The sequence below is a fragment of the Rhamphochromis sp. 'chilingali' genome (assembly GCF_963969265.1).
Source record: "Rhamphochromis sp. 'chilingali' genome assembly, chromosome: 8".
Classification (NCBI taxonomy): Eukaryota; Metazoa; Chordata; class Actinopteri; order Cichliformes; family Cichlidae; genus Rhamphochromis; species Rhamphochromis sp. 'chilingali'.
The window spans coordinates 29,769,456-29,783,879 of record NC_137935.1 but is presented as its reverse complement, the minus strand read 5'-3'; the positions used below and the strand labels follow the sequence as shown (position 1 = coordinate 29,783,879).

General features: G+C 39.2%; 1 protein-coding gene across 2 annotated transcripts in view; it reads right to left on the bottom strand.

Annotated features, from left to right (window-relative positions):
- Positions 1–1,211: 1,211 nt before the first annotated feature.
- The window catches only part of igsf11 (immunoglobulin superfamily member 11), a 134,690-nt gene continuing 121,477 nt past the window's right edge, over positions 1,212–14,424 (bottom strand). Inside the window, exons 5-8 of one of the 2 annotated variants that reach the window (XM_080889388.1) lie at positions 13,902–14,108; positions 11,211–11,333; positions 7,093–7,240; positions 1,212–5,067 (exon numbers count right to left, since the gene is read on the bottom strand). In XM_080889388.1, coding sequence (XP_080745514.1) covers positions 4,515–5,067; positions 7,093–7,240; positions 11,211–11,333; positions 13,902–14,108 — 1,031 coding nt within the window. In that variant the 3' untranslated portion in view covers positions 1,212–4,514. The remainder of the gene's footprint in view (positions 5,068–7,092; positions 7,241–11,210; positions 11,334–13,901; positions 14,109–14,424) is intronic. The other variant, XM_080889389.1, reaches the window with a different exon arrangement.

Here is a 14,424-nt window from a genome sequence, read left to right as displayed (position 1 = left end):
ACTGGAATAGTGGCGCGGCTGCCCCTCTGTTGGTCTTCCATGGTCTCTTGTGTTCTGGGGGCCTCTGGATATCTGGAGTTTTGATCTCCTCCATACCCGCTTCATACCCTGGAGGACGGGGCTGTGGCCCCCCCACACCATCTAGCAGATCATTACATGGAGAAACCTTTGGAATGCAAGCATGCTGATCCACACAGGTATGCACACATGGGTATTCACAGACGCGGACTAAAGCTTTCTTGGCTGCTACCTCAAAGCACACTGTGCGCTGTCTATCTTGCGGGCTGCACAATATCGTTTATTATTTAGTAAATATTGATATCTATGGCTAGCTAGTTTATTGTGATGGTGCTTTGTTTTCTCTATTATTATGTTGCTCTTTGTTGTTTGCTGTCTCCTCTGTTTGTTTTTTTTGTTTGTTTGTTTTTTTTTCTCCATACAGGTGACCCAGGAGTTCTTTTTTTTTTCTCTCTCTTCCCCCCCCTTCTCACCGTCTCTTCTCCCCTTTGGTTTTCTTTCTTTCTCTCCCCCTCTTTCTCTCATTCATTCCCCCTGTCCTATTTATTAAGAAAAAAAAAAAAAAAAAAAAATCACAAAGGATGAACTGAAGCTCTGCCATCACGTAATGTCGCATACTGCTGTTTCTGATGTCATTTAGAAAAAAAAAAAAAAAAAAAGAATAAAGGCACTCATACCAAATACTGACTTGAAAGTCAGTATTTGGTATGAGTCTAACTCTGTTTTTGCCTTATATATTATATATCCATGTATGTTTAGACTTTTTAATAAATCCCTGAACCTATTTCCTTTTTTTCTAGCAAAATATAAAGAAATAAACGTTGGCTCAAGTCTGAAGTGAAATTGTGTAATAGTGTGAAGTCATTTCAAATAGAAACAAGGAGGGTGTGAAGAAACTAACACATGGTTATTTTTCATATTGTTATTCTATACCACTCCCTTTTTATGGATGTCTTTACAGCCAGCACCACCAAGGGCCCAATTTATGAGTCTGAGAGAAAACTTTCCAAGGAAACTGTATTTTACCTATATTACTGGGGTAATACACTAGTTTCTTCGTCATTACTGCTGACTAAGAAATTGAAAGTGTATCAGTGTATTTCAGTGCATGTATTCACTGAAATACAGTTAGGGAGTTTGCATCATGTCACAAGCACACATACACAAAATGAGCAGGATGCCGACTAGGATGTATTAACAATATTTATTCACTACAAGCTCCAGTGTTATTTTTCCTATTTCATTTCAACCCAACAGTCAGAATGAGATGTGTTTCTTTTTCTTTACATATTTACAGATTGGTTTCACTATTGGCAATATATCACATTTATCTATATACACAACCCATTTACCACCTTGTTGACACTAAGCACTTTGAATGGTCACTAAGACCAGAAAAGCGCCATATAAATGCAGTCTATTTATCGTTCTTGCCAGCCATCAGCAGAAGATGTTTGTTAAATATGGGTTAAAACCTCAGTAGATTTCTACTGATTGTGTTCTCTTTCCGCCTTATCTCTTGAAAACAGAGGGCAGAGCAAAAGTAAAATAAACTCCATTTAGTTTTACTTTTGGAACTTTCCATTCTCTTTAGGAATAAAGCTAAAGGCCTTAGAATAAGAGTTCAGTAATGCTTTCAGAAAGTGTTCAGGGCAGGGACACTGGAAGAGATTGTGAGTGAAATATTCACAAAGACTTTATTATGAAAACACTGACAGACAAAAAGGAGGGGATGCGATCACTGATCTTTGACCATCTGCCCTCGTTTAGCCTTTCTCTATTTAAAATCAGTGTGTTCAAGTGCTGTAGCTCTCCAGCACTGTAGACAAAGGAAAACAAAGAAAGAAATGGGTCCATGTAGTCAGACCATACATGAGCAAGTCAGTTTATGATACTGGAGTAACTGATTAATGTAAACTGAATACTGAATAAATGAAGAATATGGAGATCCAAAGTACCAGCCGTTATAATGTCAGAAAAGCAATTCTGGGTTATGGTGAAGCACACGTAACTGTCAGGACATTAACATCATAACATATTAGGCCTGTATAACTTGATATTTATTGCTCCCATTATCAAAATATTTGGTGGGATTCGTCTGAAAGTGAGTACTGAAAATCAGTATTTCATTTAAAAATGTTCAAATATTGACTTTAAGTTACCTTTTGAAAAGTGCAAGTATTTCTGAACTGATTACTCATCAAATGTGGTACAAGCGTACTTCCAAGTCATAGCTATGGATAAATACAATTTGGTTTTGGAAAGAGGTGAAATGAAAGAGTAGGAGAAAAAAAAAGGTTAACAGTGAGACACCTTCAGTTCTCACTATAATGATTTTAATGGAAGAACATGACAGCCAATCAAAAATACAAGAAGAAGAAGAAGAAGAATGCTTGATTTTAAACTTTCAAAACATCTACTGAAAGTTTTTAAAAACTTCTGAGCCCGTACATGGACTGATGAGAAAATTTGAACTTTTGTCAAAAACAGACAAAGTATGTTTTGAAAGGCACTGCACAAAAACAACGAAACCTCATCGCAGCTGGAAAGCATGTTGGAGGAAGTGTCGTGGTTGGATGGAGGCTTTTTCAGCTACAGACAACTTTTTTTCTTACTTCTATCAAAGACTTGAAGAGCACATCTGTTTACTTGTCATCGGTTTGGTCAGATAGTGTGTATCTAATGAATAAGAAAAAAAATCATTTTTTAGTAATCAGTGCAGAAATCCTGTTATTTCCAAAAAGAGTACGTAGGCAAATTGTACGAAGAGTTAAAGTAAATAAACATCAACCCCTGATTAAATGAGTAAAGTCGTCTATATAAAACATTTTTTTGTGACACAAGTGACACAATTGCATTTGTTACAGAACACTTGCTCTCTAAGTGTTTTGTCTAGTAAGACAAAATGCTAAACAGCACATTTTAACTTTTCCAACAAACACACACACATTTTCCAATACTGCATTTACCTTGAAAAGCGGCTGTGTCCAATATTGCATCGTTGCTAGAAGGATTTATAAGAAACGGTGCCTTCAGGCACAAAAAGAAATGAACATGGCTAAATTTGGAAAGGTGGGACATGTTGAAATTTGGTTGGAATACAAATATGGTGGGTCAGAAATACAGTACCTTATACAACACACATATCATAAGCTGTAATGAAGCACATAGCCATCCGTGTTAAAACACTGCATTTACCCCACATCTCCTAACGAAACCCTTCACTGAAACCAGTAGCACAGTCTATGAAACCTAGCTTGTTACCAGTGTAGCAGAAAAAAACCTGTTTTCAAATTAAGACATGTGAGCTGTAAAATATGTGTTAGATGTGTATTTTCTTTGATTTACAATCTAGCCTACTTTTGCAATATGTACATTAAAAAAAATATTTAGACAGAGAAAAAAAATCAGCTTTAAATATATATTTATCTCTGTGTTTTTAAAAAATCATTTATGAAATAAGCGGTCAGCTTATTTCATGTCAAAGCAGCAGTGATGTGTCATGAACCAGGCTAGGACAACAGCAAGAATAAAGACAGCAAACACTAAGGTCCATCTCCATCCGGTGGACAGTAGCTTTCTGTTGGGAAAGTGGCACCAATTTTTTCTCTGGTGCCCTCTTCAAATATTACCACTGTTCTGTGTGTGTGATAAACTTTAGATGTTATGGGAAAAGCAAAATGTTAGTAAAACTATTATTAAAACTTTTCATTCAGTGACTTAATGTATGTTTTGCCTTGTATTGCACCCAGTAACACCCACTCGCCTTTACGAGCTTCTAAGGCCATTTGAAACCCCATCATTTCATTCACACCTTCATCTTTGGGGTACTGCCAACAGACTTTAAGCATTCACGTTTTCATGTATAATCCTCATCATCTCTATCATTTCCCTCAACCAAAATTACAACAAAAATGAAAAACGAACAAACAAATGGGAAAAAAAAGCAAACTTGTTATGTTCTGAATCAGGGATCACATGCATTTATTTAAGAATCCAAGCTTGCTTTTGTCTGACCATGCAGTATGGACACACTGCGATGTGCGTTGCTTTAAAAAACAAACAAACAAAAGAAATCAATCATCACAATGATCCAGCCCTGAAAAACACCTGGGAATCCAGGTTCTGTAGGATGTTTCACGCCAGCTTTGGGAATTCATCCAGATGGTTTTAAAAATAGTTGCCACTGAACCCACCAATGAAATCCATCCAGTTAAGGGGATGATCAGATACCACGTAGTGCTTCTCTAGAAAAAACAAACAAAAGAAAAAAAACACCGGTCCATCAAGGAATTGGCATCAAATGAACTCTGCACTGTAAAATCCCAGTTTGTTTGGAGATAAAAAGGTCGAGACATACAGAAAGACACAGCTGTAAAGGGCAGCGGGCTGCTTCAGCCCATATTTAGTCTGCTTCTCATCAGCGGATTTCAAACATTGCAACCGAACACTCATTCAGTCTCGTTTTGAAAGCTAACAGTTCCTCAAACTCAATTTCAAACAAGTGAGCCCGCTCTGCTCTGGGCAGGCACCATGACTGGCACCGCCCCCATCCGCTCCAGAGTGGCCTGGCTCACGGCGTAGGAGTGTGTGTGTTGCCCGTGTGCGGACGTCACCACCGGTTTGAGGCTCACGGTGCCGTTGCTGCGCACCATGTTGGGAGGGGAGGGGGCAGAGTTTGTGGTGACCACCAGAGTCTTTGGTGGCGGGAGGGTGTGGCTGCCGTTGGCAAACGACGTCGTTGCTGTCGTGGGCGGGGGGTGGCGGGAGAGCGGGGTTGAGCCTGGAGCTGTCACTGCTGCGCCGTGGCCTTGTGCTGCGTTCTGGCCTGGGCCGTGTCCGTGCGTGCCGTGAGCAGCGGCAGAGTAGGTCTGGCGAGCGTCTCCATTGTAGCGCGTGTAGGAGTTGGTGTCATAGTTGGGTTTGGGGTTGTGCCAGTAACGACTGTTGTACGTGTTGGTAGACGTGAGCGTGTCGTTCTCTGAGGAGGACGCGTCGGCATGGAAAGCCTTTACTGATGATGACCTCTTAGGAGGAAGGTCATCCTCTCTGTTGAGGAGACATTTGAAAGAGAGCACAGTTAGACATGCACAGCTTTACACGCAGATTACAATAACTGCCTGTACCAACGTTTATGGTTTGCATGGGGAAAAACATTAGAAAACTGTTTTTCATTAAACGCAATTTTATGATATTTATTTTGTTAATCCTGTGCATTTATAGCAAAGCAAAAGATCACAGATAAAAGATGTCAGTAATACAAGAAGTGAAGGCCAGTTAGTTCAGCTTCATATATTTAGCACAAATTTCCATAAAAGATTAATTCAGCTTCACAGTGCAGCAAAAGTTCTACTGAGAATCTACAAGGTGCTTATGTATTCATGTGTGCACTCTGATCTTCGTGGAGCCTATTAAATATAATGTGATAATCATTGCGAAGCCGTGTGCGAGTAAAGCAACAAAAAAATGTCAAAACTATGATCAAATAATTTTATATGTATTCAAAAGTATTTCAAATGAAGTCGACAAAAACTTCCTGCCTTTCTGTTTTTCTATTTTCATGAGGAAATGGAGTTGAGCTCCTGAGGCATATGAGATGAAGTGTATTCTTTGTGATTTTCTGTTGAGGAAAAGCAGAAGTGTAAGGGTGGACTGACAGTTTTATTGCTATCTCAGTTACTCAGAGCTACAGATATCTGAAAGTAAACTAATTTATCCTCCAAATAAGTCCTGGAGTAATTTAGTGGCAAATTTACAGCTAAGGTAAACAACTGACAGAGGATTTAAAAGACAAACTAGCCTGTAATTAGGAAGAACATTTAAGCCTATTACTGGTGTAGTTTTCAGAGCTTTCAGTGCTGACACGCTTAATATTCTACAACAGGAAGCACAAAGCCAACGCTGCATGTTTTTGATTTTTAAAATACATCAGACAGGCCATAAATGTCACCCTGCAACCTTCTGAAACACTAAGTATGTGATTAGCTCAGTAAACAAACCCTGCTTTACTTCAACAGAAACTCTATATTAAGTATAAACAATGTCGTGGAAAGACTGACTAAAGAGCTGCTTAATTCTGAGAAACAAACAAAACGCTTTGATGACAAAATACAAAAACTGCACAAAATGGAGAAAAGCTGGACTGTTAAATAGCTTTTCACCTGATAGTAACAGACAGTATGGATACTGGATACTACTGGTACTTTATTTATAAGTAGTATTTCTATGTTATGCTACTTTCTACTTCTACTCCACTTTATTTTTGGAACCAGACATCCCAACACAATTTATTTGAAATCTTTAGTTGCTTATTTGGCAGTAAAATTACATATAGCAACAAATAATGTTTAAATAAAATAACACATACAATTATGAAAAGTTCTATATAATATATTTTTATATAGGAAGTTGAAATATTTTTCTGATTCCCCACCCCCTTGGCTCTTGGTTCCCTCTGTGCCCCTTCATTAAAAAAAATCCTGGAAACGCCCCTGCATCCTAATAGCCTTAACACCTTATAAGGTAAACGCATTCTTTACGGCTCCTACACATCAGTCACTGGACAAATAAAAGCTTATCTTTAAATATAAATGTATTCAGTCTGAATAAATACATAAACTACACCCATTAGCCACTTGATCAAGCATAGTGCAATCTACTACCTTCCAACAGTCTGCCGTAAAGCCTTGCTTTTGTTGACTGATTCCATTGTGTGTTGTGATGGTGGTCTACTGAACTGCATTTCATTGAAATATCTTCCAAATATTTTTTTCATTCCATAAGCACACAGTGCATTTAGGGGGCAAATCATCAAATGTATGTTGTCTAGTACAAGCACTCAGCACAGCGTGGCCTCAATAATAAAGCAGAATTATCACCTTTTTGACACAGTCAGCAAAAGCTGAAAATGTGCTCTCCATAAAAGTTCAGCATGCCAGTGCCGCTGCGTTACAGGTTACAGACATACTGAGTAAACGTGGTGAGCGTACAAGCTTGCAGATGCACTTTCACACCAGCTACATAGTAATGAAAAAGAAAAAAAGAACAATGGAAAAACCGCAATCAAAGCCAAACCTGATCTCATTGGGAATCTCCTCCTCATCATATTTGTTCTTGTTCTTCCAATAGAAGAGTGTGACCACCACTAACAGGGAACAGATGACGACTGCCAGGACTCCTGTGGCAATGGTTCCTGCTATTAGACCTACACTCTGAGGCTGGGCTGCAGGACAGACAGACAAGAGGATGACATTTGAAAATGACCAGAGAGCTGGATGAGTTGGCCAAAACTACACTTAAAAAAATTATCTAGTAAACAGATTTCATTTCATTACACACAGAGAAGAGAATCAAAAAATGTATTTGGAAGTTTTCAGTCTTTTGAATATGTGGCTTTACAGCTGAAGGCCCCATCCAAAGTTGTGTTTCTTAATGTTTACAGGCCTCCCAAATACTGCACAGACTTTTTTAATGACCTCAGTGAACTGCTGTCTGTGATCTGTGTTGATTTTGACTGTGTAATTATTGCTGGGGATTTTAACATTCATGTGGACAACCCTCAGGACAAAGGGACTAAAGACCTGAGTAACACTCTGGGCAACTTTGGGCTGACTCAGCATGTAACAGAGGCCACACATAATAGAGGACACACTCTTGACCTACTGATCTCCAAAGGCCTGAGCATTTCAAAGGTTACTGTGTCTGATGTGGGCCTGTCTGATCATTACTGTGTTTTCTTTGAAAGTAAAATCTCAGCCCACACAAATATATCAACAACAGTGATCACAAAACGGTGTATAACTGAACACAGTAGTGCAATTTTTAACCAGGTCTTCCCATTAACACCTGACCTGTCCAGAGGGTCAGTCAATGAGCTCGTCAATAGCTTCAATGCTAACATGTTAAATGTAATGGACACTATTGCTCCCATTAAGGTGAAGGTTATCTCTGGAAGGAAAAAGTCTCCATGGAGAAACTCCACACTGGTGAAAAATGAAAAAAGAGAGTGTAGGAAAGCTGAGCGCAGATGGAGAAAAACAAACCTCCAGGTTCATTATGACATTTATAAAGAGAAACTTCACAATTATAATTTACAACTGAGGAATGCAAGGAGGTCCTACTTCTCTGACATCATCACTAAAAACAGCCATAATGCTCGGGTCTTATTTTCTACAGTTGACAGGCTAACAAACCCTCCTGTGTCAGTGGCAGCTGAACTTCATTCGACCATGGCCTGCAATGACTTTGCCAAATTCTTCACAGAAAAAATCCAAAAAATTAGACAAGCAATTGGTACATCAACAGCAGATCCAGGATATGTACTGTGTCCACCAAAAAACTGTTTAAACACCATGAAACAGTTTCAACCTATTAACAGCAAAGACCTGGAGGACATCTTAGGTCAACTGAACTCCTCCTCCTGCTGTTTAGATGTCCTGCCAACAAGTTTTTTCAAAAAGGTCTCAAAGACTTTAGAGTCAGAGCTGTTACAGATCGTCAACTTTTCTTTATTATCAGGTGTGTTTCCAGAATCACTAAAAACTGCTGTAATCAAACCTATACTGAAAAAGGACAATCTTGACAAGACACAAATGAACAACTACAGGCCGATCTCAAATCTCCCGTTTTTAAGTAAGATCATTGAAAAAGCAGTTTCTCAACAGCTCAGTTACTTCTTAAAACAGAATAATTGCTACGATGCCTTCCAGTCAGGTTTTAGACAGAACCACAGCACTGAAACCGCTCTGACCAAAGTGTTTAATGACATATGTCTGAATACAGACAGTGGAAAAATGTCAGTCCTAGTTTTACTGGATCTCAGTGCAGCATTTGATACAGTTGACCACAACATATTACTCAAACGACTGGAGAACTGGACAGGTCTTTCAGGAACTGTACTAAACTGGTTCAAAACATACGTAGAAAACAGGAAATACTTTGTATCAATAGGTAACTTCACATCTGAGCAGACAAGTATCACATGTGGAGTTCCCCAAGGTTCCATCTTGGGACCCCTTCTGTTTAACATCTACATGCTCCCACTGGCACAGATTATAAACAACAACAAAATAAACTACCACAGCTATGCAGATGACACACAAATATATATCACAATGTCACCAGGAGACCGAGGCCCTGTACAGGCTCTTGGTAAATGCATTGAGGAAATCAATGACTGGTTGTGCCACAATTTTCTCCAGCTAAACAAAAACAAAACTGAGGTAATAGTCTTTGGCGCCAAAGAAAAACGATTAGGCTACAGGTCACCAGAGAACTTCAATCTATACATCTAAAAACCACAAACCAGGCGAGAAATTTGGGTGTAGTGATGGATGCAGACCTAAACTTAGAAAAACACATTAAGACAATAACAAAGTCAGCTTACTATCACCTCAAGAATATATCAAGGATAAAAGATCTGATGTCTCAACAGGACCTGGAAAAACTAGTCCATGCATTCATCTTTAGTAGGCTTGATTACTGTAACAGCATCTTTACAGGTCTACCTAAAAAATCAGTCAGACAACTACAGCTCATTCAGAACTCTGCTGCTCGAGTCCTCACTAAGACCAAAAAAGTGGACCACATCAGTCCAGCTCTGAGGTCTTTATACTGGCTGCCTGTCCGTCAGAGGATAGACTTTAAAGTTCTGATGCTGGTCTATAAAGCTCTGAATGGTTTAGGACCAAAATACATCAATGACCTCCTGACCCAGTATGAACCATCCAGATCCCTCAGGTCATCTGGATCCGGTCTTTTATCAGTTCCCAGAGTCAGAACCAGACACGGAGAAGCTGCATTCAGCTTTTATGCTCCTTATATCTGGAACAAACTCCCAGAAAGCCTCAGATCAGCTGAAACACTCAGTTTATTTAAATCCAGGTTGAAGACTCACCTGTTCTCAGCTGCATTTGAATAAAGCACCAAATCCACACTTTAAGCTTAAATTTCAAAACTTACATTTAACTACTGATTTTATCTAGTGTTCTGATTTTATCTGTTTTGATTTTATATACTGTTGTTTGTTTGTTTGTTAATTAGTTAGTTAGTTTATTTGCTTGTTTTAATCAATTTTAAATCATGCTTTTTATTTGTTCTTGTTTCTAATGTCTCTGTAAAGCACTTTGAATCACCTTGTTGTTGAATTGTGCTATACAAATAAACTTGCCTTGCCTTGCCTTGCCTTGCCTTAATATAGCTCCTAAAATACATCACTAGATCTGTATGTCAGGTATTTCAGAATAATATAAGGTGTCACTACAATAAGACACAAAATAAGGTGTGGTCCACACTTGATAATAACAGACTGAGCACACAGTGCAGCTTTTATAGGCTGAAAGCCACATAAGAAACTAGAACAGCTGATTATCCTCCGACATCAGGCAATTGCCCACCGAGGCTGGCAGCTTCCAAATCGTCCAATAAATAAATAAATAAATAAAATATAAAAAAAAACCAACCCATTTTTGAATATTGAAAACTTTGTCTTGCTTTAATGAAAGAGCCCCAGATGTACTAAACTGACCTTTTCTGTGCCAAATAACAATTTTCAGCGCCCAGCTGACACAACTTTACACAACAGATGTACTTGCCAAAATAAATAAATAAACAAGATTCTTTCAAGTCTAACGTCTGACTAACTTTGTCAAAAAGAGTTTGGGACAATCCTTGTTAAACATATACATCATGCCTTTTATTTAATATATGGCTTTGTAAAAAGCAATCTCTTTGTCATAATTAATGGATTCAAATTGTTTTTAATAAAAAAATAAAATAAAATCTCATTCACGAGCCTTTACGTCTGTATTGTGTCAGCAAATCACAAGTCTGGCATGTCTGGCAGACTCAGCACTCTGATACAGAGCCCCGGCCTGTCACACACTGTCAGATGACCAAAAGAAAACAACATGTTACAGCCCTTTCTGTCAAGCTATCAAAACTGCCCGACCCTGTCACTTTTATCACCTCTGTTTTTTTCCTGGTGTCAGATGTCAAGTGCTGCCGTGTGCAAGCGGCTCTGACTGTGCCCTTTGTTTGGCTGGATTTTGTCACATTTGTTTGTTTGCTTATGTCTGTGTTTGACGGCTGTCAGTCACCGAGAAGACTTCTGCTCTGCCACTAGCAGCCTTTCCATCTTAAACAAACAGACACGTGTCACCTTACCCGTGCCTGTGATGTTTGAGTATACTTACGTGCAACAACCTGCAGGTTCAGCAGACAAGTGCTCTTTCCGATAGCGTTGCTGGATGTGCACTGGTAGAGTCCTGAGGTGGTGGTGCTGATGTTTCTCAGTGTGACAGTGCCCTGCATCTGGTCTAAAAGACACAAACGCACGCACATACAGAGAGCCACATAGTAATTAAAGTTTCTAAAACACAACCATATGGACCCTGTGTTGTAACTCGCACATTTAAATAATTCAAACACACTTACATTGATTTATACTTTTAAAAACTTCCGCTGAACAAGTTATACTAACTACCAATAGAGGGTGCTATTGTCTTCTTAATCCCAGTTGTGCAAATATGTTGTTCAGTAGAACAATAAAACTGAAGATTCCTTTTTCATAAATGATGAAAGGGTTGAGCTGTACACTACTGGATTCATTTAAATTGCATAAGCTTTTATTCATTTATTTGTTCTTATCTTGCATATTTCCGCTGTAGAGGAAGTCAGCCAGATCTTTAACTGTTCTCTTAGCAATGACATGACAGATGTCATAGCTCTGTGCGTCAAACTAAACACACAGAGGAATAGGAGTGGCACTGGATTCCAGGATCCCTTTACAGTTTGAATGAAATGCAAGCAGAAGAAAACAAACGTGAATATTTAAAGATACATTTGTTATGTTTGTTTGCTGTTTTTTTATGTAAGCGGACATGTCAATTGTAGTCATCAAAAGGTAAAAACTTAATATATTATACATTAATGCAAAATTTATTTTAGAGGCTGTTAAATTATTTATACTGTAAATAATACCTGCAGCTATAAGTATAACCTCAGTAGTGAGTCATATTTTGGGCTACATGTTGCAAAACAAGCTAACAAGTGTGGTTTTTTCACTAATGAAGTGGATTTATTTTATGGCTGCTAGTCTGTTCCATAAATGCATGGACTAAAAACTACTTATTAATTCTAGGCTTGACTACTGCAATTCATTATTATCAGGTTTTCCTAAAAACTTATTAAGTATCCTAAAAAGTATTCAGCTGATCTAAAATGCTGCAGGACAAGATTCACAGGGACTAGAAAGAGAGAGAGTATTATTTCATTGTTTCCCTGTGAAACCCAGAATCAAACTTGAATGATCAGGCACCATCTTATCTTAAAGAGCTCATAGTACTGTATGACCCCATTAGAGCACTTAGACTGCTGGCTTACTTGTGGTTCCTTGAGTATTTAAAAGTAGAATGCGAGGCAGAGCCTTCAGCTTTCAGGCCCCTCTTCTGTGGAACCAGCTCCCAGTTTGGATTCAGGAGAGAGACACCCTCTCCTGAATCCTAACTGGGATCCAGCCTAGGCCTAGGTCACCTGATCAAGCCCTAACTATATAGTTGGGGCTCGATCAGGTGACCTAGGCCTAGGCTGCTGGGGACGTCCCATGCATGCATTCTGCATTTAAGCATGACTTATTATTCATTGTTGGCTCTCTTCCACAGTGTGGCTTTTGGCTTCCCCTCCCCTAGCTGGTTGCAGCACATGGCCGCCCCTCCCTGAGCCTGGTTCTGCCGGAGGTTTCCTTCTGTTAAAAGGCAGTTTTTCCTTCCCACTGTCACGAAGTGCTTGCTCATAGGGGCTCATTTGACTGTGGGGTTTTCTCTGTATTATTTTAGCTTCTTTACTTTACAATATAAAATACCTTGGAGCAACTGTTGTGATTTGGTTCTATATAAATAAAACTGAACTGAACTGAAATGAACAGTGTTCACCAATACACATTAAAAATACTCGTGCACACAGATGAAACTTTACAGTCTAACTGAAATATTGAAAAAGAAAAAGAAAACAACAACAACAACAACAAAATCTAGATTATTTAAAAAAACAATTTTTGTGACAGGTTGTTTTTGTGTCTTTGTTGTTTGTTTGTTCATTTGTGCTAACGCCACTCCATTTTGTGGTGAGTCAGATTCTTTGAAGCGCTTTTCGATGTTATCATTTCAAAGGCCTGATTGCCAAAATTGCAAATTAGCATATCACAAAAGAAGATAATTGACATTTATTCAACCACCTTTGCAGCCTAATTTGCAATTATGATTTACTGAGTACACATTTCCTATTCTCCCTCTGCAAGTGCTCAGATAATTGGACTCATACCTGTTAACAGAAGACTGTTTCACTTTTATGATAATATGCTGTCTGCAATTGATGTGACTTTTGCACAGTGGGCTTTCTACTGACCAGTAGTGTACAGACAAAGAAAGATACCAGTGATGAATATTATTTCACTGTGCAGTGGGCACAGCTGGAAAAGAAAGGAGAGTGCACCACACCAGTCCTCTCTGATGCTGAAAACCAAATCCAACTCCAGTTTCTGTAAATGTTAAACGCTGGATGGCAGAAGAAAGTTATTGTATGTATTGCGGTCGCAGCAATGACACAACTGCAGATCTCACAATGGCACGTGTGGGCAGAGTTGGTATTCAGCATGAGGAAGGAGCACCACAAAGCAATATCACTTTGCTCACTTACAGAAACACATTGCTGACACACACACAAGCTCATTCACAAATTCACAGGTTCGAGTCACTACATCCATCCATCATCACCCTCAGCAGGGTCAGCGGAGGAGGATAGTCAGGAAGGGGGCAGTAGTTCAGGCCTGGCACATGACAGGTGGCAGTGATTTGGAGTCTGAGCTACGCTATGCGTGTGAGATTTACCAGCGAAGGTGGGGCAAAAGGGAACTCCGACGGCCAGCTTGTTTGTAATACCTTGCATGGCGTTGTGCGGCAGCTTGGGCAGCGCGTCCAGCTTCTCCCAGGAGTAGGACGGCGTGGGAATACCTTCCTCTGATTTGCAGATCAGCATGATGTCACTGCCTACATCCAGCGTCCCCTGGATTCGACACGCTGGCACCGAGGGGGGCACTGGCAGATGGAGAGAGTGGGCGGTGGTGCGTTAACTACTTTACAAAAGAAAACTAATTTTTTTCCAAATAGGGGAGAGAATTACATAATTTAAAAAATGTGCAGTCTCATTAATCAAACAGTCAAATATGATGTTTTTCTTATTAAAAGGACTCCTGACAAATTGAACAGTTTCCACTTTGCCACAGTGATGATTGTGCTGTTTATCTTTCTTTAATAAAGATCTGCAGATGGTAGAGAAGAAAATAAGACAAAACCTTCCTTTTTGGTCCTTTACTGTTATTAGCTGGCACTTGAGATGCATTTTTAAAAAAGT